We start from the raw sequence: 23,828 nt of genomic DNA on the forward strand, positions 1-23,828 counted from the left end.
ACCGTGGTTCCCAAACTGGGGTACGCAACAACATCGGGGGTACGTACAAAAATCTTTTTACATTTTTTCCCAAAAATAAATAAAGATATACATTTAAAAAGGGTCCCATCTGACTGCCCAAAATAAACACTACAAACAGCGAAATAACAATGTTAAATACGGTCAAATAATTGACATCCAATCGCATTAAGGTAGCGGCTATGTTAATGTGATTGGATGTCAATTATTTGACCGTATTTTGTCTTTCACCACTCACTCACACATGCCTTTTATTGCCAGAACTGTCTACTGTTGTGGATAAGGTAGCTAGTTAGCGTAGCTAGTGGTAGCTACCGCGAGGTTAAACGTTTCCATTTCGAAAAATGGATAAATGGTTCAAAAGAGCTCGGCCCATGCCCAGAGACGCAACATCGAACGATACTTCCAGCAGTTTAACGGATGCTGCACAGTCCGATTCCAGCGGCACCAGCTCAGCTCCTCCCACAAGCACATCTATACCTAGCATTAGTGCTGCTAACCCAGCTAGCATCGGCACTGACAGCGATGGATCCGAAGCAGCCCAAGAGCCACAGCCCCCCCACCCAGGAAAGCATCGAGCATACAGGGAAGTTGAATCATTAAAGAGGTGCAAATATGATGAGAACTATATTACTTTGGGGTTCACTTATATTGGAAGTAAAGACCTTCCTCAACCACAGTGTGTTGTATGTGCAAAAGTACTCTCTCACAACTGTATGAAACCATCGTTGTTGCGCAGACATTTAGAAACAAAGCATGCTCATTTGAAAAACTTTCGACTAGTAAGACATGTATGACAGGGACAGATAGCATTAATAAGAAAGGGGTCAAAGCGTCTTACATGAGCTACAGGGTGGCTAAGACAGGCAAGCCCCACACTATTGTGGAGGACCTAATTCTCCCTGCTGTCGCCGATATGGCTGGGACAATGCTGGGAGAAGGCAAGAAAAACTATACGGATGATGCCTTCATCAAACAACACTATTTCACGTCGCATCAGTGACATGGCAGAAGACGTTTTAAAACAGCTACTACTTCGCATACAAGCCAGTGAGTTCTACGCCTTACAATTCAACGAATCTACAGACGTAGCGGGTCTGGCTCAGCTCCTGGTATATGTAAGGTACATTTACGAGGGGTCAATTAAGGAAGACATACTCTTCTGTAAACCACTGGAAACCAGGACAACCGGGGAGGACATTTTTAGACTACTTTTGTCACATCACATGGACTTGCATGGTCAAAATGTGTGGGCATCTGTACAGATGGTGCAAAAGCCATGACAGGGAAACATAGTGGTGTCGTGACGCGTGTGCAAGCGGTTGCCCCCGACGCCACTTGGCTGCACTGCAGCATCTATAGAGAGGCGCTTGTCGCCAAGAGAATGCCTGACAGCCTCAATGAAGTTTTGGACAACACAGTGAAAATGGTAACTTCGTTAAGGCAAGGCCCCTGACTTCTCGTGTATTTTATGCATTATGCAACGAAATAGGCAGCGACCACGTCACCCTGTTACTCCATACTGATGTGCGATGGTTATCAAGGGGAAAAGTATTGACACGATTTTTTGAACTGCAAGATGAGCTTAAAGTTTTCTTTATTGACCATAATTTTCACTTGTCTGGCTGCATAACAACGAGTGGTTCACATGACTGGCCTATCTGGGTGATGCTTTTTCTCGGCTGAATGAACTGAATCTTGGATTGCAGGACCTCTCCGCAACCATATTCAATGTGCGGAACAAAATTGAGGCCATGATTAAGAAATTGGAGTTATGGTCTGGCTGCATTAATGAGGACAACACAGAGGTTTTCTCATCGTTGCATGATTTTTTGAGTATAAACCAACTCAAGCTTATGGACAGTGTGAAATGTGAAAGACGCACCTCACTGAGCTGGCTGGCTGGCTGTTCCCCAAGACAGATGACACGGTTAACTGGATTCATTCTCTACTACTCCTCGCAGCTTACCAACTTCTGAACAAGAGAGCCTAATTGAAATTTCTACGAGTGGGGCTTTGAGAATTGAGTTTAATCAAAAGCTACTGCCAGATTTCTGGATAGCGTTGCGCTCAGAGTATCCTGCATTGGCAGGTCGCGCTTTTATGACGTTAATGCCCTTTGCAAAAACGTACCTATGCAAGAGTGGGTTTTCGGCCCTCACTAGCATGAAAACAAAATACAGACACAGGCTGTGTGTGGAAGACGATTTAAGACTAAAACTCTCTTATATACAGCCCAATATTGCGGAGTTACGTGCGTCATGTCAAGCACACCCTTCTCATTAATCTGTGGTGAGTCATTCACAATGTGTGTGTGTTCTGATGTGCAAATAAAATGCTTGATATGTCAGAGGGGTTTAAAGGCTAAATCTTATATGGACCACAGAAATACTGTCTATATTGTGCATGTGTATATATATATATATAGTGCGTTGTCCCTAAAGCTACAGGGGGTATGCAGCAGTAGGCTGAATGTCTGAGGGGGTACGGGACTGTAAAAAGTTTGGGAACCACTGGACTAAAACAAAGCTTATGATATTATATACTTAGATTTCCTAAAGGCATTTGATAAGGTACCACATGAGAGACTTGTTAGTAAAACGAAAACATTAGGAATTACAGGGGGTATTTCAGAGTGGATTCGGAATTGGCTACAGGGTAGAACACAAAGAGTAGTAGGAGGAGTGATATTATCTGAGCAGGGAACGGTGGGAAGTGGAGTCCCACAAGGATCGGTGCTGGGACAACTGCTCTTCCTCATTTAAATCAATGACCGTAACCGGGGCATAGAAAGTTAAATAGTCAAATTTGCAAATGACACAAAACTGGGAGGCCCATAGTTTGGAATATACTGAAGTAATCCAAAAAGATTTAAAGAAAATCCAGAAGTGGGCAGAAACCTGGCATATGAAATTCAATACAGCCAAATGTAAAGTTCTGCATGTGGGAAATAAAAACATTAAGCAGGATTATTTTAGGGGAGGAACAAAACTGGAATGTGCTCAGTTTGAAAAAGACTTGGGAGGAATGGTTGATCAAAGCCTTTCAGGTTCTAGGCACTGTGCTGGAGTAGTAAAAAAGGCCAACAGGATACTGGGCTATATAGCCAAAAGTATTGAGTATAAATCCAAGGAAGTTATACTTAACCTATATGATACATTTGTTAGATCACACTTAGATCACACAGTATTGTGTGCAATTCTGGGGACTGTACTACAAGAAAGATACAGAGGCTCTGGAAAAGGTCCAAAGAAAGGAGACCAAATTGAGTCCTGGTATGAAAGATAAAAGGAATGAGGAAAGACTTAAGATGCTTAATCTCTTATTTTAGTAAAAGGAGACTTGAGTGATTTGATTGAGGCTTTTAAATTCATAAAAGCGATTCAGGTTGAGTTCTGTTAGTAGAATGAGGGGACATACATTGAAATTAGAGAGTAGTCACTGCGTGGAATAGCTTGTCAGGTCATGCAGTAGAGACAGAAAAGGTTTTTAAAACCAGGCTTGATACAGTGCTATTTTGTAGGTAAACTGAGCACTAGGTACACTTCAGTGGAAGGAAAAGGGTGAGCATGTTGGGCTTAATGGCCTATTCTTGTCATTATGTTACGTTACGTTATGTCATGCTATGACAGACCTGAAACATATTACTGTACAAGTGGTCAATGTTTTACCATATCAATCATACATTCAGCATCCAGTCATCACCTGTGACCTGATATTACAGACTCGACTGAAACCTTACATTCTGGTCAGGAACCACAAACCTGCCAACCCTAATACTCATGAGGATTTTATCCTGCTTTTCTCTGTTGTGCAAGAGCTGTTAGAAGAGAGGGATGAAAATAATGTGGACAAAAAAGAATACTGGTGGACATATGAGTAAATAGAGAGAAAGCACTTTTTATATTTCACTGCATAAAGCCATAATCACTAATTCAGTTTAGTTATGGTCACACAGTACACAGCACTACTCACCCCAGTCTCTGTAGTTTACAGTTTGGACTCATCAGTCCAGCACAGAGCAGCTTCACTCCTGAATCTCCCAGGTTATTGTAGCTGAGGTCCAGTCTCTGTAGTTTACAGTTTGGACTCATCAGTCCAGCACAGAGTAGCTTCACTCCTGAATCTCCCAGGTTATTGTAGCTGAGGTCCAGATCTTTCAGGGGTGAGTTTGATGACTGGAGAGCTGAGGCCACAATTTCACAGGACTTCTCTGTGACATCACAGCTGTTCAGTCTGCAAAGAAGAGTTTCTATATTATTGCATGATTAAATAGTGCAATATACAATAAAACCTCATTATCACTGTAACAGTAATCATGTTCAATGATGAAGAGTGAAATTTTAAGGTCTGTGATGCTCTGAGGAAAATGTCTCTGCTACACACTCCAACTGCAGCACTTAAGATCTCAGAATCAGACGTCCTGCTGGACTTAACTCTACAGATGTAATCCTGACCCTAATAGCCCGTTTTCTTATCCTGTAGATGAGAAAAGGTGTAACACTTGTGTTTACTTGTCCAAGTCAAAGTTAAGGACAAATGTTAGTTAAATAAAGACCATAAAGTGTTGGTCTGTTGAGCAAAATTGAGCCTTTGGTCTCGTGTCATTTGTCTTGCTTCTCAGCTGTGTCTTGGTCTTTTTTTGATCACAGTCTTGGATCTCTGGTCTTGATTATTTAGCTGCTTATTTTACCATCCTGGGTCACTGTGGGACAGACAAGCTGTGTTTCTGCATTCTCTTTCATTCATTTTTTTCACAATTATGTTATTTATTTTTGTCTGTATAATTTTTTGTTAAGGTAGTGTAGCCTTTATTTGTTTTATTTAATATGGAATATTGTATGTCTTAATACTGTAACATACTATATCCTCTCTTCATTTTAATCTGTGAGTTGTATCTTTTGACCATTATTGATCCATCACATTGATTTGCCTATGAAGGAATTCATGATTTATTTAATAACTGGAATCATTAATGATAATATGTAAATTAAATGTAATAAAATACATTTTACATGCTGGATAGGTGAGTGTGGTAGGGTGGGCGTGGTTTTGCGTTGGCTGCAGAGAGAGAGTGGGCGGGGCGGCTCTCGGAACTCTGCGCCACGGCTGTTGGGGATTATTAATCAGCACTGATGGTTAATTGTTTGATTGATGGACAATGTGCTGATTACCTCGACAGTGAGCCTGGACGCTTAAAAGCGGGTCGACAGAGAGAGGAAGGAGAAACGGAAGAAGAGCTGACGGACAGTCAGCTGGGAATTGTGTATTGTGTATTGTGTATTGTTGTAAATTGCGAACAGAAAAGCCGCGTGGCGGCCGTAAAATAAAAAAGACGCAGTCGCGTCCAAAGAAATCAACTCGTCTCTCTCATCTCTTAAACGAGCGGTGGCACTCAGCTGTCACAGTGGTGGCACGTACGGGGAGCGGCAGGAAGAGAGAGAGAGAGGAGGTCAAAAATGGACCCAAACCGGAGCGAGACGGCGCAGCCTCTCGTAGCGCTGGCGTGGATGCTGGAAGGGATGGCCCAGATGCAGGAGCGGCAGGCGGCCGTACACGCAGAGCAGATGGAGGCTCTGCGTGCACAAGCCTCCCTCCAGACCCAGGCGCTGCGACAGCTGGCTGCCGCCGGGGAAACCAGCTCCCGGGACCCGCCGTCCCGATCCCCTCTCCGGATCCACCTACCCAAAATGACCGCCGACGATGACATCCAGGCATTCGTGGAGAGTTTTGAGGTGGCAGCGGAGGCGTCCCAGTGGCCCCACGAGGAGTGGGTAGTACACCTCCTGCCTCTCTTAACTGGGGAAGCCCAACAGGCGGCGCATGGACTTCCGCCCGGAGCCCGGGCGGATTACAAGACCGTGAAAAGGGCGATCCTGGACCGACTGGGCTGCAGCCCGGAGGATTACCGGCACCGGTTCCGGACGGCGAACCTGTTGGCGGATGACCGTCCCTTCGCCTACGCCCAAAGGCTAACCCACATGGCCCGGCGTTGGCTACAACCAGAGATCCGGTCCGCCGGGGGCGTGGTGGAGCAGGTCATATTGGAACAGTTCCTGGAAGGGTTGCCGGAGGGAACGGCCAATTGGGTGCGCTGCCATCGCCCGACCAACCTAGAGGGGGCGGTTACCCTGGCGGAGGACCACTTAGCGCTCTACCCCAGCTCCCAGCAGCAAGCACGGCCGGAACCGGCGCCCAGGAGGAGACCGCCTCCTCGTACTGGCCCCTCCCCTGTCCCCAGGGCTCTGACCCCTCCATTTCCTCAAACTAATCCCCCCTTTTTTCCGGTTCCCTCTCCAGGTCCAGGCTCAGTGGCAGGGGGCTCCGGCTCGCAGAGGGCGCCTCAGACGCTCGGACCGGGGTGTTGGCGGTGCGGACAGCTGGGGCACCTGCGCCGCGATTGTCCACTCATGGAAGTGGGGCAGGTGGTCCGGGTGGTCGGGCCGCCTACTTCCGCTCCCGATCAGGAGGGAGCGTACTGCATCCCGGTAAGGGTGCAAGGGAGTGAACACCGGGCGCTGTTGGATTCGGGGGCTATGCAGTCCCTGATCCAGCAAAACCTGGTTCGAACCGAGGCATTGGTAAAGGCACCCTGGGTTTCCATTCGGTGTGTGCATGGAGATGTGCACAAGTATCCGGTAGTACCCGTGGAAATTTGTTACCAGGGAAAAACGCATATCGTGAAGGCTGCGGTTAGCTCCCGGCTGGCGCATCCCCTAATCTTGGGTACTGATTGGGCGGGGTTTAGGGAGATTTCTAGAAACATGCTGGGGGTGCGATCATGACCGATAGGGAAGTGTGACGTGTGTGCTGTTGACGGTGGTGATGCAGGGCCGTCCGACACGGCCGGGGCGGGGAGGGACCCAGGCGAGCCTCCGGTTGAGACTCCCCGGGGTCCTGTATTTCAACCCGCGGAGGATTTCCCACTCGAACAGTCTCGGGACGACACCTTACGCTTTGCCTATGACTAAGTGATGCGGATTGATGGTCAGCAGGTGTGCCCCGATGCAGTACTCTCGCACCCTTATTTTTCTATTATTAGGGACAGGTTATATCGAGTGTGTCGTGACGCTCAGACCGGTGAAGAAACGACCCAGTTGTTGGTACCAAAAAACCGCCGGGAAATGGTTTTCCAGGCGGCTCATTACAACCCCATGGCGGGACACTTAGGGTATGATAAGTCACTACACCGAATAATGGCTCGGTTTTACTGGCCGGGCATTTGGGCGGACGTACGTCGGTGGTGTGCGTCCTGTCCCGAATGTCAATTAGTGAATGCCCCGGCCACCCCAAAAGCGCCTTTGCACCCACTACCCTTAATAGAGGTTCCCTTTGATAGAATCGCTATGGACCTCATCGGGCCATTTGAACGGAGCACCCAGGGATACCGTTTCGTGTTGGTCTTGGTGGATTATGCGACCCGGTATCCCGAAGCAGTGCCATTGCGCAATATTTCAGCTAAGAGTGTTGCACAAGCTCTGTTTCAAATTATCTCCCGCGTCGGAATCCCGAAAGAGATTCTGACTGATCAGGGCACTTCGTTTATGTCACGTACACTAAATGAGCTATACGGATTACTGGGCGTCCGCTCTATTGGAACGAGTGTATACCATCCCCAAACAGATGGGCTTGTGGAGCGGTTTAATAGAACTCTGAAGTCCATGATTCGAAAGTTCATTCACGACGATAGCCGAAATTGGGATAAGTGGGTAGTCCCTCTATTATTTGCAGTGCGGGAGGTTCCCCAGGCCTCCACAGGATTTTCTCCCTTTGAACTGTTATTCGGTAGAAAACCTCGGGGAATATTGGACCTAGTTAAAGAAAGCTGGGAGGACGGTCCAAGCCCCAGCAAAAATGAAGTACAATACGTCATGGACCTGCGAGCATACACTGGGTCGGTTGTCACGGGAGAATTTGCTCGAGGCTCAGGAACGTCAGCAGAGGCACTACAATAGAGGGACGAAACTACGACAATTCTCGCCGGGAGATAAAGTCCTGGTATTACTTCCAACCTCCAGTACAAAATTACTCGCCAAGTGGCAAGGGCCCTTCGTGGTCACACGACGAGTTGGGGAGGTTGACTATGAGGTGGAGCGTGCTGATAGAGAGGAAGCGAAACAGATTTATCACCTCAATTTATTAAAAGCATGGAAAGAGGTGGTGGCTGTTTCTCTGGTAACGGTGGATCAGGAGAGGGACGAGCTGGGGCCGGAGGTAGTAAATTCAATCAATCAGACCCCACCCCTTTCAGATAGCCACCTCTCGCCAAGTCAGAGAGCAGACCTTGCCCTGTTGCAAAAACGGTTTGCGGATGTGTTTTCTCCCCTACCAGGACGCACGAACCTCATACACCACCATATCGACACCCCCCCGGGAGTAACGGTACGTTCCCGTCCCTATAGACTGCCGGAGCACAAAAAGAAATTGGTGCAGGCAGAAATAAAGGCCATGCTGGAGTTAATAGAGGAGTCCCACAGTGCCTGGAATAGCCCCATCGTGCTGGTAAGTAAGCCGGATGGCTCTATTCGGTTCTGTGTGGATTATAGGAAAGTGAATGCTGTGTCACATTTTGATGCCTATCCTATGCCTAGGGTCGACGAACTCCTGGATCGGCTGGGCACGGCTCGTTTTTTTTCGACACTGGATTTGACTAAGGGCTATTGGCAGATTCCCTTGTCTGCAAAGTCCAAAGAGAAATCGGCTTTCTCCGCTCCGGACGGTTTGTACCAATTCCGAACACTTCCGTTTGGGTTATTCGGGGCCCCAGCCACCTTCCAGCGCCTGATGGACCGGCTGCTGCGTCCGCATGCTGCGTATGCTGCTGCCTATCTGGATGACGTTATCATCCACAGTAGCAGCTGGGCACAGCATATGTGGCATGTGGGGGCGGTGCTCGAGTCCTTGAGGCAGGCGGGGCTCACGGCTAACCCAAAGAAGTGTGCGATTGGCCGAGTGGAGGTACGGTATTTGGGGTACCACTTGGGAAGTGGACAGGTGAGACCTCTGGTGGATAAAACCGCGGCGATTGCGACCTGTCCACGACCCAAGACGAAAAAAGAGGTGAGGAGGTTCTTGGGGTTGGCCGGCTACTATAGGCGGTTTATTCCGGCGTTTTCACAGCTGACCAGCCCCTTGACTGATCTAACTCGCAAAGGTGCCTCAGATCCGGTCCAGTGGACGGAGCCGTGCCAGCGAGCGTTTGAGAGGGTAAAGGAAGCCCTCTGCGGGGAGCCGCTCTTGTTCACCCCTAATTTCTCTCTTCCTTTTATCCTGCAGACCGATGCATCGGACAGAGGGCTGGGGGCTGTTTTGACCCAGCAGGTGGAGGGAGTCGACCGCCCGGTGCTGTACCTCAGCCGCAAACTATCCCAGCGAGAGGCGAGGTACAGCACGGTAGAAAAGGAGTGCCTCGCCATCCGGTGGGCGGTCGGGTCCCTGCGCTACTACCGGCTGGGTCGCCCATTGACCCTCTGTTCGGACCACGCTCCCCTCCAATGGCTCCACCGCATGAAGGATACCAACCCGCAAATCACCCGTTGGTATCTGGCTCTACAGCCCTTTAATTTTAAGGTGGTTCATAGGCCGGGGGCGCAGATGGTGGTGGCGGACTTCCTCTCTCGCCCCGAAGGGGGTGGGGGGGGGGTCGGTCATCGGCCGGATGGCTCCCCGGCCTAAGTCGGGCGGTGGGGGTATGTGGTAGGGTGGGCGTGGTTTTGCGTTGGCTGCAGAGAGAGAGTGGGCGGGGCGGCTCTCGGAACTCTGCGCCACGGCTGTTGGGGATTATTAATCAGCACTGATGGTTAATTGTTTGATTGATGGACAATGTGCTGATTACCTCGACAGTGAGCCTGGACGCTTAAAAGCGGGTCGACAGAGAGAGGAAGGAGAAACGGAAGAAGAGCTGACGGACAGTCAGCTGGGAATTGTGTATTGTGTATTGTGTATTGTTGTAAATTGCGAACAGAAAAGCCGCGTGGCGGCCGTAAAATAAAAAAGACGCAGTCGCGTCCAAAGAAATCAACTCGTCTCTCTCATCTCTTAAACGAGCGGTGGCACTCAGCTGTCACAGTGAGTTTTTGCAATAGTGGTAGGAAAATGGCAAGCATGTTGGGCTGAATGGCCTGTTCTCGTTATATGTTATATTATGTTATGTTATGTTATGTTATTTTTGCTATGTTTTGTTATGTTATGTCATGTTTTGTTACGTTAAGACAGACCTGAAACATATTACTGTACTGCAGTGGTCAATCCTTTACCATGTCAATCATGCATTCAGCATCCAGTTATCACCTGTGACCTGATACTACAGACTCCACTGAAACCTTACGTTCTGGTGAAGTACCACAAACCTAGCAACCCTAAGACTCATGAGGTTTTAACCTGCTTTTCTTTGTTGTGCTAGAGCAGTTAGTATAGAGAGATGCTGGTGGGCATAGGAGTAAACAGAGAGAAAGCACTTTTTATATTTCACTGCATAGAGCCATAATCACTAATTCTTTTTAGTCCGGGTCACACAGTACACAGCACTACTCACCCCAGTCTCTGTAGTTCACAGTTTGGATTCATCAGTCCAGCACAGAGCAGCTCCACTCCTGAATCTCCCAGGTTAGTGTAGCTGAGGTCCAGATCTCTCAGGGGTGAGTTTGATGACTGGAGAGCTGAGGCCACAATTTCACAGGACTTCTCTGAGAGGTCACAGCTGTTCAGTCTGCAAAGAAGTGTTTATATATTATTGCATGATATACAATAAAACCTCATATGTCTGTGATGCTCTGAGGAAAATGGCTGTGCTACACACTCCAACTACAGCACTTAAGACATCTTCATTTTAATCAGCAAGTTTTATCTTTTGACCATTATTGATCCATCACATTGGTTTGTCTATTAAGGAATTCATCCATCCATCCATTATCTATACCCGTTTATCATGAGTAGGGTCGCGGGGGGTGATGGAGCCTATCCCAGCGTGCATTTGGCGAGAGGCAGGAATACACCCTGGACAAGCCGCTGATGGGTTTGGAGTGTTTCTCCTCTGGATGTAGTGACGCCATACGGTATCAGACAACATTAAGGGCATAGGTTGTTTATGTACAAAACAGATGTCATTAGGGAACAAAGAGATAGGCCCTTACAAATAGGCTGGCCCCAGAGGGTATTTAAACCAGGCTAGAAGACCAGTGCGGGGTGGGTTGCTGTACCGCAAACTTGTGTTGTGTTTCAGTGACCTTCTCGCTGGCCAGTGTGATTACAATTAACTTTTACTTTCTTCAGTAAAGTGTTTGTTGTCTTAGTGAGTTCCTGCATCATCCTGACTTTGATTCCACAGGAAGAAGCTGGGTCCTATCACCGCCAATCAATCGCAGGGCACACACACCATTCACTCACACACTTATACCTACGGGCAATTTAGCGTCTCCAATTGGCCTACCTGCATGTCTTTGGACTGTGGGAGGAAACCGGAGTACGCGGAGGAAACCCACGCAGACACGGGGAGAACATGCAAACTGCACAAAGAAAGGCCCAAGCTGAGATTCGAACCCATGACCTTCTTGCTGTGAGACAGTGCTACCCACTGCACCACCGTGCCGCCCCTCAAGGAATTCATGATTTATTTAATAACTTGTACCTTTAATGATAATATGTAAATTAAATTAAGTGAGTTTTTGCATTTGGTGCTACTTCTGTATTCATTAAATGACGGCAATATCTGTTAAAATAGCTTGACTTAAAAATCATAATTCTCACTTGCATGACAAATTTATTGTATTCTATTTTCACTTTAACTATGAAGTGTTTATGAAAACATGCTGTCAGTTATCTACTTTAATAATTACATAATACTCACATGGCCTTTCTGCAGTGCCTGACTACAGGTACCAGTCTCTCGTGACCTGCTGCTGATGTGTTGTAGGTCCTCGAGTCAAACTCATCCAGGATCTCCTCTGACATCCATAACACAAAGGCCAGAGCTGAACATTGGTGTGGTTCCAGCTCTTTATCTGAAAGTTTTCCTGATCTCAGGGAATTTTGGATTTCCTCCACTAGAGAGTTGTCATGCAGTTCATTGAGACAGTAGAACAGATTGATGACCCTCTCTGCAGAAGATCTCCATCTGATTATCTCCTTAATATACTGGATTGTTTCCTCAGTGCTCTTTGATCTGCTTCCTGTCTGCGTCAGTGGTTCTGGGACAGGTGATCTACTTCCTGTCTGTGTCTGTGGGTCTGGTACAGGTGATCTGCTTCCTGTCTGTGTCTGTGGGTCTGGTACAGGTGATCTGCTTCCTGTCTGTGTCTGTGGGTCTGGTATTAGTGATCTGCTTCCTGTCTGTGTCAGTATTCCTCCTAAGAGATTCTGAATGGGGTCCAGAGAGAGGCCGAGAAGGAATCGGAGGAAAAGGTCCAGGTGTCCATTCTTACTCTTCAAGGCCTGATCCACTGCATTCCTGTGTAACTCAGACAGCTGCACTATGTCACTGTGAGGTTTTAATTCTTCTGCTCTGAGTACATTTCTGTTCTCATTTACACATGAATGAAACACAAACAAGGCAGCCAGATACTCCTGAATGCTCAGATGCACAAAGCAGTAGACTTTCTCCTGACCCAACCCACACTCCTCTTTAAAGATCTCTGTGCACACCCCAGAGTACACTGAAGCTTCACTGACGTCAATGCCACTCTCTCTCAGGTCCTCTTCATAGAATATCAGATTGCCCTTTTCTAGCTGTAGAAAAGCCAGCTGCCCCAGTTTCAGGAGGATTTCTGTATCTGACTCTGACACTTTCTTTGAGGTTGTCTCATTGGTGCCATGATACTTCTGATTCTTCACATTAGTCTGAATGAGCAGGAAGTGTGTGTACATTTCAGTCAGAGTTTTGGGTAAATCTTCACTTTTTGTTTCATCCAACATTGTCTCCAGAACAGTAGCAGAAATCCAACAGAAGACTGGTATGTGGCACATGATGTAGAGACTCCTGGATGACTTTACGTGTGAGATAATTCTGCTGGCCTTTTTCTGATCTCTGATTCTCTTTCTGAAGTACTCCTCCTTCTGTGGATCGTTGAACCCTCGTAACTCTGTCACCAGGTGGACACACTCAGGGGGGATCTGATTGGCTGCTGCTGGTCGGGAGGTGATCCAGAGGAGAGCAGAGGGAAGAAGATTCCCCTTAATGAGGTTGGTCAGCAGCACATCCACTGATGATGACTCTGTTATATCACAGCAGATCTTATTGCTTTGGAAATGTAGAGGAAGTCGACACTCATCCAGACCATCAAAGATGAACACAACTTTGACTTTATCACCTTCAATACTTTTGATCTCTTTCAGTTGTGGAAAATAATGCTGCAGAAGTTGCATCAGACTGAATTCTCTCTCCCTTTTCAGATTCAGATCTCGGAAAGGAAGAGTGAAGATGAAATCAACATCCTGATTGGCTTTTCCTTCTGCCCAGTCCAGAATGAACTTCTGCACAGAGACGGTTTTCCCAATGCCAGCGATGCCCTTTGTAAGCACAGTTCTGATGGGTTTCTTTTGTCCAGGTAAAGGCTTAAAGATGTCATTGCAGAGGATTGCAGTCTCCTGTGTGGTTTGTCTCTTGGATGCTGTCTCAATCTGTCTGACCTCGTGTTCATTATTGATCCCCCAACTTCCCCCCTTGATGATGTAGAGCTCTGTATATATCTCATTGAGGAGGGTTGGGTGGCCCTGCTTTGCTAAACCTTCAAATATGCATTCAAACTTCTTCTTCAGAGCAGTTTTCAGTGCCTGCTGGGCTTTTTCTATAGATTCATCTGAGGAGAGGAAATATGAGAAACAATGTTTAAAATAACAGAACAGATAATAAAAAATACATTTGCAGTCAATTTTCAAAATGGTTTACACACCTTTTAAGGTGTTACACACCTCTAATAGTATTACACACTTCTCACAGTGTGTTCTACACACAAAATGAAAACATATCAAACAATGAAAAAGGATTCAATTCCTTTTTCACATTCAATTTCTTAATTTTTCATAGTATGATGTGTCTTTATGGTAAATATGGTCTTTATGGGTCATGTAGTAATTTAATCATCTTATATTTTTTATGCTCAGTGCCCTTTAATCCTGGATAAAAACTCAGACTCTTTCAGGGACATTTAATCTCATGTGCATTTGCTTGCTCCCATAATCACTGCTGGATGTTATATTTTAATTTAAATGCCTTTGTGTACATGTAGTGTGTGATGTTTTCTATATGTAAGACTGTTGATGTAAAACACTATTATGAAAGTGTGAATGCTATGAATCAGAACATTGCTCATTGTTAGATTTGTTTGATAAACTCATTTCAGCATTCTAATGGATACACAGTAGCAATGAGAGAAAACTCTTACTGTGCTGCTCATCTCTCTCCAGTGAGTCAGTGAGATTCTTCTGCTTCACAAGGCCACTGGTTTGCTGTATCAGTGTGAAATAAACACATCAAGAGGTGCGCTGTATCAGTATGAAATAGACACATGAAGAGGTGTGCTGTATCAATGTGAAACAAACCCATGAAGAGGTGTGCTGTATCAGAGTGTGAAGTAAACACATGAAGAGGTGTGCTGTATCAGTTTGAAATAAACACATCAAGAGGTGCGCTGTATCAGTTTGAAATAAACACATGAAGAGGTGTTCTGTATCAATGTGAAACAAACCCATGAAGAGGTGTGCTGTATCAGAGTGTGAAGTAAACACATGAAGAGGTGTGCTGTATCAGTGTGAAATAAACACATGAAGAGGTGTGCTGTATCAGTGTGTGAAATAAACACATGAAGAGGTGTGCTGTATCAGTATGAAATGAACACATTAAGAGGTGTGTTGTATCAGTGTGAAATAAACACATTAAGAGATGTGCTGTATCAGAGCCATTGAAACAATTCTTGCAATATGTCTCATGTTTTCTCGTATAGGAAGGCCAGAACGGGGACAGATACTTTTAAACAGAAAACATGCAAAAGGTCCAAAACCTCAAGTTTGAAGTGCACCTTGTATCCTTGATTAATGCACAGTAAAATGTCCAGTAAATATCCAGTGTTAATTCAACTCTTTACAGATAACATTTGGTCCCACATTCCAGAGTGGGATGCAACATAATCTGTTAAAAGTTGAATAAACTCTGTGAGAGTTGAATTAACACTGATTTATTCTCAGGGAACTCTTGATTCATCATAAGTAGTGTCTCTACAAAACCATGCAATAAAATTTTCTCAGTGCAATACACGTGGAAAATGCTGACTATAAACTGCGTGCTTCAAACACTCTGTTTGGAGACTTACTCTGCCATTGTGTTTGGGTCCTAAAAAAGAATCTGGGTCTTTCTGTGAGCCAAGGAGGGCCAGGTAGTACTACAAAATTAAAAAACCTGATTACATATTCAATCGTATCTGTTAAAGGGTAAAATTTAGAATATCAACATTAACGCTAATTCATTTGTTGTCATGTGATCATATTAAAAAAAAATGCAGTGTACAAGATAATCACACAAGCAAACATTAAAATAAAAAAATATATAAATAATACCTGTTTTGAGAACAGTTTCTCTGAACTCCTCTCTTCAATATGGCTAGACACCTGTGAGCAGTGGATCCTGTGAACAAATCATGAGACAAGGCTTCCAGTTAAACTCATCCTCTTACTGCAGCTCTAACTCACAGCACATAGAGACAGAGTTTGCAGTTAAACTCATCCTCTTCCTGCAGCTCTAACTCACAGCACATGGAGACAGAGCGTCCAGTTAAACTCATCCTCTTACTGCAGCTCTAACTCACAGCACATGGAGACAGAGCTTCCAGTTAAACTTATCCTCTAACTGCAGCTCTAACTCACAGCACATGGAGACAGAGCTCCCAGTTAAACTCATCCTCTTACTGCAGCTCTAACTGACAGCACATGGAGACAGAGCTTCCAGTTAAACTCATCCTCTTACTGTGTAAAGGAGGATGTTTCAGACAGTAGTTTTGCTTTCCCAGGTGGCTGAAACAGAAATGATTAAATGTTACAGGCTCAGCCGTTTCTGTGCATCTACTCCCATCACCTGGGCCTGCAGTGACTGATGCACTTCCTGTTCTGACAGCAGCCGCACCTCAGGTGCACCCCACCTGTGCGTGACGCTACATAGGATAACGCCTTTGAGCCAATATTTCTCTTTCATTTTGCTCAAACCATCAGAGCATCTTCCTCAACTCTCCTGCTGAAGATCGTATTACTCCCAAAGTTTAGATTTTGCGTGTGACTGAATGACACACTTGATTCCATTCCCCAGGTGGGGTGTTACTGTATCTCTAATATTAACTCATTCTATATCACCTCCTATGCAAAAATATCAGATTCACTCACTGAGTTTTAGTTCTCTCTCTTGCATTAGTCTTCATTTCTTCTGTTTATTTATCTAAAGGGTGACAGTTGTGAGCCCAATGAAGTTTTGGTTCAAACTGGCTTTGTTCAGGGCCGTAGTGTCTGCTCTAACTGTGACCAACAATAATAATTTCTTTTTAATTGTGGAACAATCTGTTTCTAAAAATATTCACTATAAAACAGCTGCACAGTTTGTCTCCTTTAGATACAGTGCTCGTAAACACAATTGTATAAAATGTAGTCGCAATTTACTCCTGGTTGATGAACCCCTGTGAAATATGAAGCTGCTCCTGATTGGGCTGTGTTAACAGCTGGAATATAGGGGCAGAATGAGGGGTGGAGAGAGAGGCAGTTTAACTCTGATACTGCAGGGAATGGATCCAGGGTCACTTATACCTGCAGATGTTCAACAAGAAAAAACACCATCTAAACAACCCTGAGACTACATGGTACACCACACATACACCTGAATGTTTCATAATACACCCACCTACCCCGAAATGTGTCATAGCTCACCCCACCTACATCTGAATATGTCAGAACACACCAAATAAAACCCTGAATGTTACCAGGGACCCTGACGTATATTTAAACTGAGTTGACAATATTAACTGGTTTAATTACCTTTGATCACCTGTGAACTCTCCTCTGAAAGTGTCCGGTAGATTCATTGAATGAGCACTCTTCATAGACAGACAGCTGGGTACAGGTGACCCTGCCCTCTCAACCTGGACCCTGTGAAGACATCATGGAGACAGAGCTTCCAGTTAATCTCATCCTCTTACTCCAGCTCCAACACACAGCACATATAGACAGAGCTTCCAGTTGAACTCATCCTCTTACTGCAGCCCTAACTCACAGGACATATAGACAGAGCTTCCAGTTGAACTCATCTTCTTACTGCAACTCTAACTCACAGCACATGGAAACAGAGCTTCCAGTTAATCTCATCCTACTACTGCAAATCTAACTCACTGCACATGAAGACAGAGCTTCCAGTTAAACTCATCCTCTTACTACAGCTCTAACTCACTGTACATGGAGACAAAGCTTCCAGTTAAACTCATCCCCTTACTGGAGTTCTAACTCACAGCACATGGAGACAGAGCTTCCAGTTAAACTCATCCTCTTACTGCAACTCTAAATCACAGCACATGGAAACAGAGCTTCCAATTACATTACATTACATTACATTACAGGCATTTGGCAGACGCTCTTATCCAGAGCGACGTACAACAAAGTGTATAACCATAACCAGGAACAAGTATGACGAAACCCCTAGAGAGAAGTACCGGTCCAAGTACAGGAACAACCGCATAGTTCAACCTGGACCCTGGTGGTTAACTGATTACACTATAACAACGAGAACGGCAACAACGCAATCTATGGAAAATAAAATAATAAAATACAAGTAGTCGTTAAGACTGGCGCATCAACTAAGTCACCTATTAAACAGCTGCCTAGTTACAACCCTAAGTTTAGTCATTACAGGGGGGAAGGGTGGGAGAGGTGCACCTGAAGAGGTGGTCTTCAGTCGTCGTTTGAAATGGTCCAGTCTCAGCTGTTCTGACCTCCACAGGGAGGTCATTCCACCATCGTGGGCCAGAACAGAGAGGAGACGTTTCTGGAAGTGCAGGTTCGAAGAGGGGGAGGTGCTAGGCGTCCTGAGGTAGCAGAACGGAGGGATCTGGCTGGCATGTAGGGTTTGAATATCTTTTGAAGGTATGCTGGGGCTGATCCCTTGACTGCCTGGTATGCTAGAACCAATGTTTTGAATTTGATGCGAGCTATAACAGGCAATTAAACTCATCCTTTCAGTGCAGCTCTAACTCACAGCACATGGAGACAGAGCTTCCAGTTAAACTCATCCTCTTACTGCAGCTCTAACTCACAGCACATGGAGACAGAGCTTCCAGTTAAACTCATCCACTTACTGCAGCTCTAACTCACAACACATGGAGACAGAGCTTCCAGTTAAACTCATCCTCTTACTGTGTAAAGGAGGATGTTTCAGACAGTAGTTTTGCTTTCCCAGGTGGCTGAAACAGAAATGATTAAATGTTACAGGCTCAGCCGTTTCTGTGCATCTACTCCCATCACCTGGGCCTGCAGTGACTGATGCACTTCCTGTTCTGACAGCAGCCGCACCTCAGGTGCACCCCACCTGTGCGTGACGCTACATAGGATAACGCCTTTGAGCCAATATTTCTCTTTCATTTTGCTCAAACCATCAGAGCATCTTCCTCAACTCTCCTGCTGAAGATCGTATTACTCCCAAAGTTTAGATTTTGCGTGTGACTGAATGACACACTTGATTCCATTCCCCAGGTGGGGTGTTACTGTATCTCTAATATTAACTCATTCTATATCACCTCCTATGCAAAAATATCAGATTCACTCACTGAGTTTTAGTTCTCTCTCTTGCATTAGTCTTCATTTCTTCTGTTTATTTATCTAAAGGGTGACAGTTGTGAGCCCAATTAAGTTTTGGTTCAAACTGGCTTTGTTCAGGGCCGTAGTGTCTGCTCTAACTGTGACCAACAATAATAATTTCTTTTTAATTGTGGAACAATCTGTTTCTAAAAATATTCACTATAAAACAGCTGCACAGTTTGTCTCCTTTAGATACAGTGCTCGTAAACACAATTGTATAAAATGTAGTCGCAATTTACTCCTGGTTGATGAACCCCTGTGAAATATGAAGCTGCTCCTGATTGGGCTGTGTTAACAGCTGGAATATAGGGGCAGAATGAGGGGTGGAGAGAGAGGCAGTTTAACTCTGATACTGCAGGGAATGGATCCAGGGTCACTTATACCTGCAGATGTTCAACAAGAAAAAACACCATCTAAACAACCCTGAGACTACATGGTACACCACACATACACCTGAATGTTTCATAATACACCCACCTACCCCGAAATGTGTCATAGCTCACCCCACCTACATCTGAATATGTCAGAACACACCAAATAAAACCCTGAATGTTACCAGGGACCCTGACGTATATTTAAACTGAGTTGACAATATTAACTTGTTTAATTACCTTTGATCACCTGTGAACTCTCCTCTGAAAGTGTCCGGTAGATTCATTGAATGAGCACTCTTCATAGACAGACAGCTGGGTACAGGTGACCCTGCCCTCTCAACCTGGACCCTGTGAAGACATCGAGACAGAGCTTCCAGTTAATCTCATCCTCTTACTCCAGCTCCAACACACAGCACATATAGACAGAGCTTCCAGTTGAACTCATCCTCTTACTGCAGCCCTAACTCACAGGACATATAGACAGAGCTTCCAGTTGAACTCATCTTCTTACTGCAACTCTAACTCACAGCACATGGAAACAGAGCTTCCAGTTAATCTCATCCTACTACTGCAAATCTAACTCACTGCACATGAAGACAGAGCTTCCAGTTAAACTCATCCTCTTACTACAGCTCTAACTCACTGTACATGGAGACAAAGCTTCCAGTTAAACTCATCCCCTTACTGGAGTTCTAACTCACAGCACATGGAGACAGAGCTTCCAGTTAAACTCATCCTCTTACTGCAACTCTAAATCACAGCACATGGAAACAGAGCTTCCAATTAAACTCATCCTTTCAGTGCAGCTCTAACTCACAGCACATGGAGACAGAGCTTCCAGTTAAACTCATCCTCTTACTGCAGCTCTAACTCACAGCACATGGAGACAGAGCTTCCAGTTAAACTCATCCACTTACTGCAGCTCTAACTCACAACACATGGAGACAGAGCTTCCAGTTAAACTCATCCTCTTACTGTGTAAAGGAGGATGTTTCAGACAGTAGTTTTGCTTTCCCAGGTGGCTGAAACAGAAATGATTAAATGTTACAGGCTCAGCCGTTTCTGTGCATCTACTCCCATCACCTGGGCCTGCAGTGACTGATGCACTTCCTGTTCTGACAGCAGCCGCACCTCAGGTGCACCCCACCTGTGCGTGACGCTACATAGGATAACGCCTTTGAGCCAATATTTCTCTTTCATTTTGCTCAAACCATCAGAGCATCTTCCTCAACTCTCCTGCTGAAGATCGTATTACTCCCAAAGTTTAGATTTTGCGTGTGACTGAATGACACACTTGATTCCATTCCCCAGGTGGGGTGTTACTGTATCTCTAATATTAACTCATTCTATATCACCTCCTATGCAAAAATATCAGATTCACTCACTGAGTTTTACTTCTCTCTCTTGCGTTAGTCTTCATTTCTTCTGTTTATTTATCTAAAGGGTGACAGCTGTGAGCCAAATGAAGATTTGGTTCAAACTGGCTTTGTTCAGGGTCGTAGTGTCTGCTCTAACTGTGACCAACAATAATAATTTCTCTTTAATTGTGGAACAATCTGTTTCTAAAAATATTCACTATAAAACAGCTGCACAGTTTGTCTCCTTTAGATACAGTGCTCGTAAACACAATTGTATAAAATGTAGTCGCAGTTTACTCCTGGTTGATGAACCCCTGTGAAATATGTAGCTGCTCTTGTTTGGGCTGTGTTAACAGCTGGAATATAGGGGCGGAATGAGGGGTGGAGAGAGAGGCAGTTTAACTCTGATACTGCAGGGAATGGATCCAGGGTCACTTATACCTGCAGATGTTCAACAAGAAAAAACACCATCTAAACAACCCTGAGACTACATGGTACACCACACATACACCTGAATGTTTCATAATACATCCACCTACCCCCAAATGTGTCATAGCTCACCCCACCTACATCTGAATATGTCAGAATACACCAAATAAAACCCTGAATGTTACCAGGGACCCTGACATATATTTGAACTGAGTTGACAATATTAACTTGTTTAATTACCTTTGATCACCTGTGAACTCTCCACTGAAAGTGTCCGGTAGATTCATTGAACAATCACTCTTCATAGACAGACAGCTGGGTACAGGTGACCCTGCCCTCTCAACCTGGACCCTGTGAAGACATCATGGAGACAGAGCTTCCAGTTAATCTCATCCTCTTACTGCAGCTCCAACACACAGCACATGTAGACAGAGCTTCTAGTTGAACTCATCCTCTTACTGCAGCTCTAACTCACAGGACATATAGACAGAGCTTCCAGTTGAACTCATCTTCTTACTGCAAATATAACTTACAGCACATGGAAACAGAGCTTCCAGTTAATCTCATCCTACTACTACAAATCTAACTCACAGCACATGGAAACAGAGCTTCCAGTTAAACTCATCCTCTTACTGCAGCTCTAACTCACAGCACATGGAGACAGAGCTTGCAGTTAAACTCATCCTCTTACTACAGCTCTAACTCACAGCACATGAAGACAGAGCTTCCAGTTAAACTCATCCTCTTACTACAGTTCTAACTCACTGTACATGGAGACAAAGCTTCCAGTTAAACTCATCCCCTTACTGGAGTTCTAACTCACTGCACATGGAGACAAAGCTTCCAGTTAAACTCATCCCCTTACTGGAGTTCTAACTCACAGCACATGGAGACAGAGCTTCCAGTTAAACTCATCCTCTTACTGTAGCTCTAACTCACAGCACATGGAGACAGAGATTCCAGTTAAACTCATCCTCTTACTGCAGCTCTAACCCACAGCACATGGAGACAGACTCATCCTCTTACTGCAGCTCTAACTCACAGCACATGGAGACAGAGCTTCAAGTTCAAGTCATCCTCTTACTACAGCTCTAACTCACAGCACATGGAGACAGAGCTTCAAGTTCAACTCATCCTCTTACTGCAGCTCTAACTCACAGCACATTAACTCTCTGATTCATGCATTTTTACCTCTTTCTCACGGGACCGTGGGTTCCATCATCAGTCTCTGGCTGCTCTGAGGAATTCATTTTAGAAACAGCGACCCCTATCTGAAAAGACTGGAACTCATCCGATCAGATTCTGCCCCAAGTTAGTTCTGACCCAAATATGCTAACCTGTGAATACACAAAAGAACAACACACTGAACACACACAGATACACTAAAACACAGTCTCAGACACACACATACACCCACACATACACCAAATATTACAGGGCAGACAGGAGCAAATCTTGAATTTAATTGGGCCCTAAACGTGCTATATATTCACCTACAAAATGTTCTGCACCCATGATAACAATCAACAATTATATAAATATTGTATCATTTTATCCTTGAAAAGTTAATATTGTTTTCTGAGTCAATTTTAGAGGGAAGTGTTTGCTAGGTGACCAAAAAAACATGATGTCCCCATCTGTATAAATGTAACAGCTGTTACAATTATGCCGCCTCTGAGATGTTTTAACAAACAACAAGTTTTTTAAAGAGATCTAAAGAGAAAACAATGAAGCTGGTACCCAGGGAGGTCAGGGTGAGGGCTTCAGATTAGGAGATTAGAGACACTAGATGGTGCTGAAAACTATCTACATGTAATGTCCGTTTGGGGAGACATTAGCAACTTTAAATGGTGTTAAAGTGACAATCTCGAAGATTTCCGTTTCGTTCTCTTTGGCGGTACCAGTGGCGAGAAGCGGTAATTGCAGGTGTGTTTTTGGACCTCACTTCCCATAGATTCAACCGGATCCAACCAGTGTCGCCTGTGTGACGTCAGTCAGTTGCCACCTGGGCCACGCCAACTATTACACTTATTATTTACTGAATAAAAAATGGTTGTTATACAAGTAACGTTATGTACATACTCATTCATTGTCTAACATTAGGCTAACTTAAGCTGTCTTTACATTGCCGAGCTGGGTTAAAATGCTGTAGCAGACCTGGGGTAGAATTAGTGATGATCAATTTCCACAAATGTTCTTTAACCACCTTTTGCTCGGTATGAATATCTTTACACTGCAGAGAAGAATTTGCAGGATTCGCTGTGGCTTGTGCAATTATGTATCTCGTGCATCATCATCGTGAATGATTGTTGTGTGATATTTTTGAAACAACTGTCTTGTTTCTGGTTTTGCTAGCTAAACTCTGCGGGACGGAGTGTGGCACAGTGGGTAAGGAACTGCGCTTGTAACCGAAAGGTCGTAGGTTCGAATCCCGGGTAAGGACACTGCCGTTGTACCCTTGAGCAAGGTACTTAACCTGCATTGCTTCGGTATATATCCAGCTGTATAAATGGATACAATGTAAAGTGCTAAGTAAAAAAGTTGTGTAAGTCGCTCTGGATAAGAGCGTCTGCTAAATGCCTGTAATGTAATGTAATGTAAACTGTTCGAGAATAAAGCTGAGCTGGGTGTTAAATTAGCTATCAGAATAAGAAGAATAAAACAAAAACAAAGGGGATTTCATCAAAACAGTGCATCAAGGCTGAGGGAACATGAGGAAGCGTAATAAAATAATAACAACGCTAATCCATACTGCCGTATTCTTTTATTTAGTTTTCTCCGGCTTGACATCTTTACACAGAAATAAGACCTGGCTCTGCTTCACCTATACCCCGGC

General features: G+C 44.9%; 1 protein-coding gene across 1 annotated transcript; it reads right to left on the reverse strand.

Moving 5' to 3' along the window:
* Positions 1-3,370: 3,370 nt before the first annotated feature.
* On the reverse strand, positions 3,371-21,347 carry LOC135254993 (NACHT, LRR and PYD domains-containing protein 3-like). The gene is made up of 8 exons (XM_064335665.1): positions 21,233-21,347; positions 19,443-19,553; positions 17,023-17,133; positions 15,565-15,631; positions 14,397-14,460; positions 11,864-13,811; positions 10,553-10,726; positions 3,371-4,254 (listed from the first exon to the last, which is right to left on the reverse strand). Exons 1-8 carry the CDS (start codon positions 21,295-21,297, stop codon positions 3,990-3,992), a joined length of 2,805 nt encoding a protein of 934 aa, XP_064191735.1. The 5' UTR covers positions 21,298-21,347; the 3' UTR covers positions 3,371-3,989.
* Positions 21,348-23,828: the final 2,481 nt, after the last annotated feature.

The sequence above is a fragment of the Anguilla rostrata genome, chromosome 5, assembly GCF_018555375.3.
Source record: "Anguilla rostrata isolate EN2019 chromosome 5, ASM1855537v3, whole genome shotgun sequence".
NCBI classification, from domain to species: domain Eukaryota; kingdom Metazoa; phylum Chordata; class Actinopteri; order Anguilliformes; family Anguillidae; genus Anguilla; species Anguilla rostrata.

Coding starts and splice junctions, on each gene's coding strand:
- LOC135254993 (XM_064335665.1), bottom strand. CDS start 21,297: ATGAAGAGTGATTGTTCAATGAATCTACCGGACACTTTCAGTGGAGAG. Junction 19,554..21,232: donor GAGTTCACAGGTGATCAAAG/GTAATTAAACAA, acceptor ATGTCTTCACAG/GGTCCAGGTTGAGAGGGCAG. Junction 10,727..11,863: donor AGGCACTGCAGAAAGGCCAT/GTGAGTATTATG, acceptor ACTTCTTTGCAG/ACTGAACAGCTGTGACCTCT.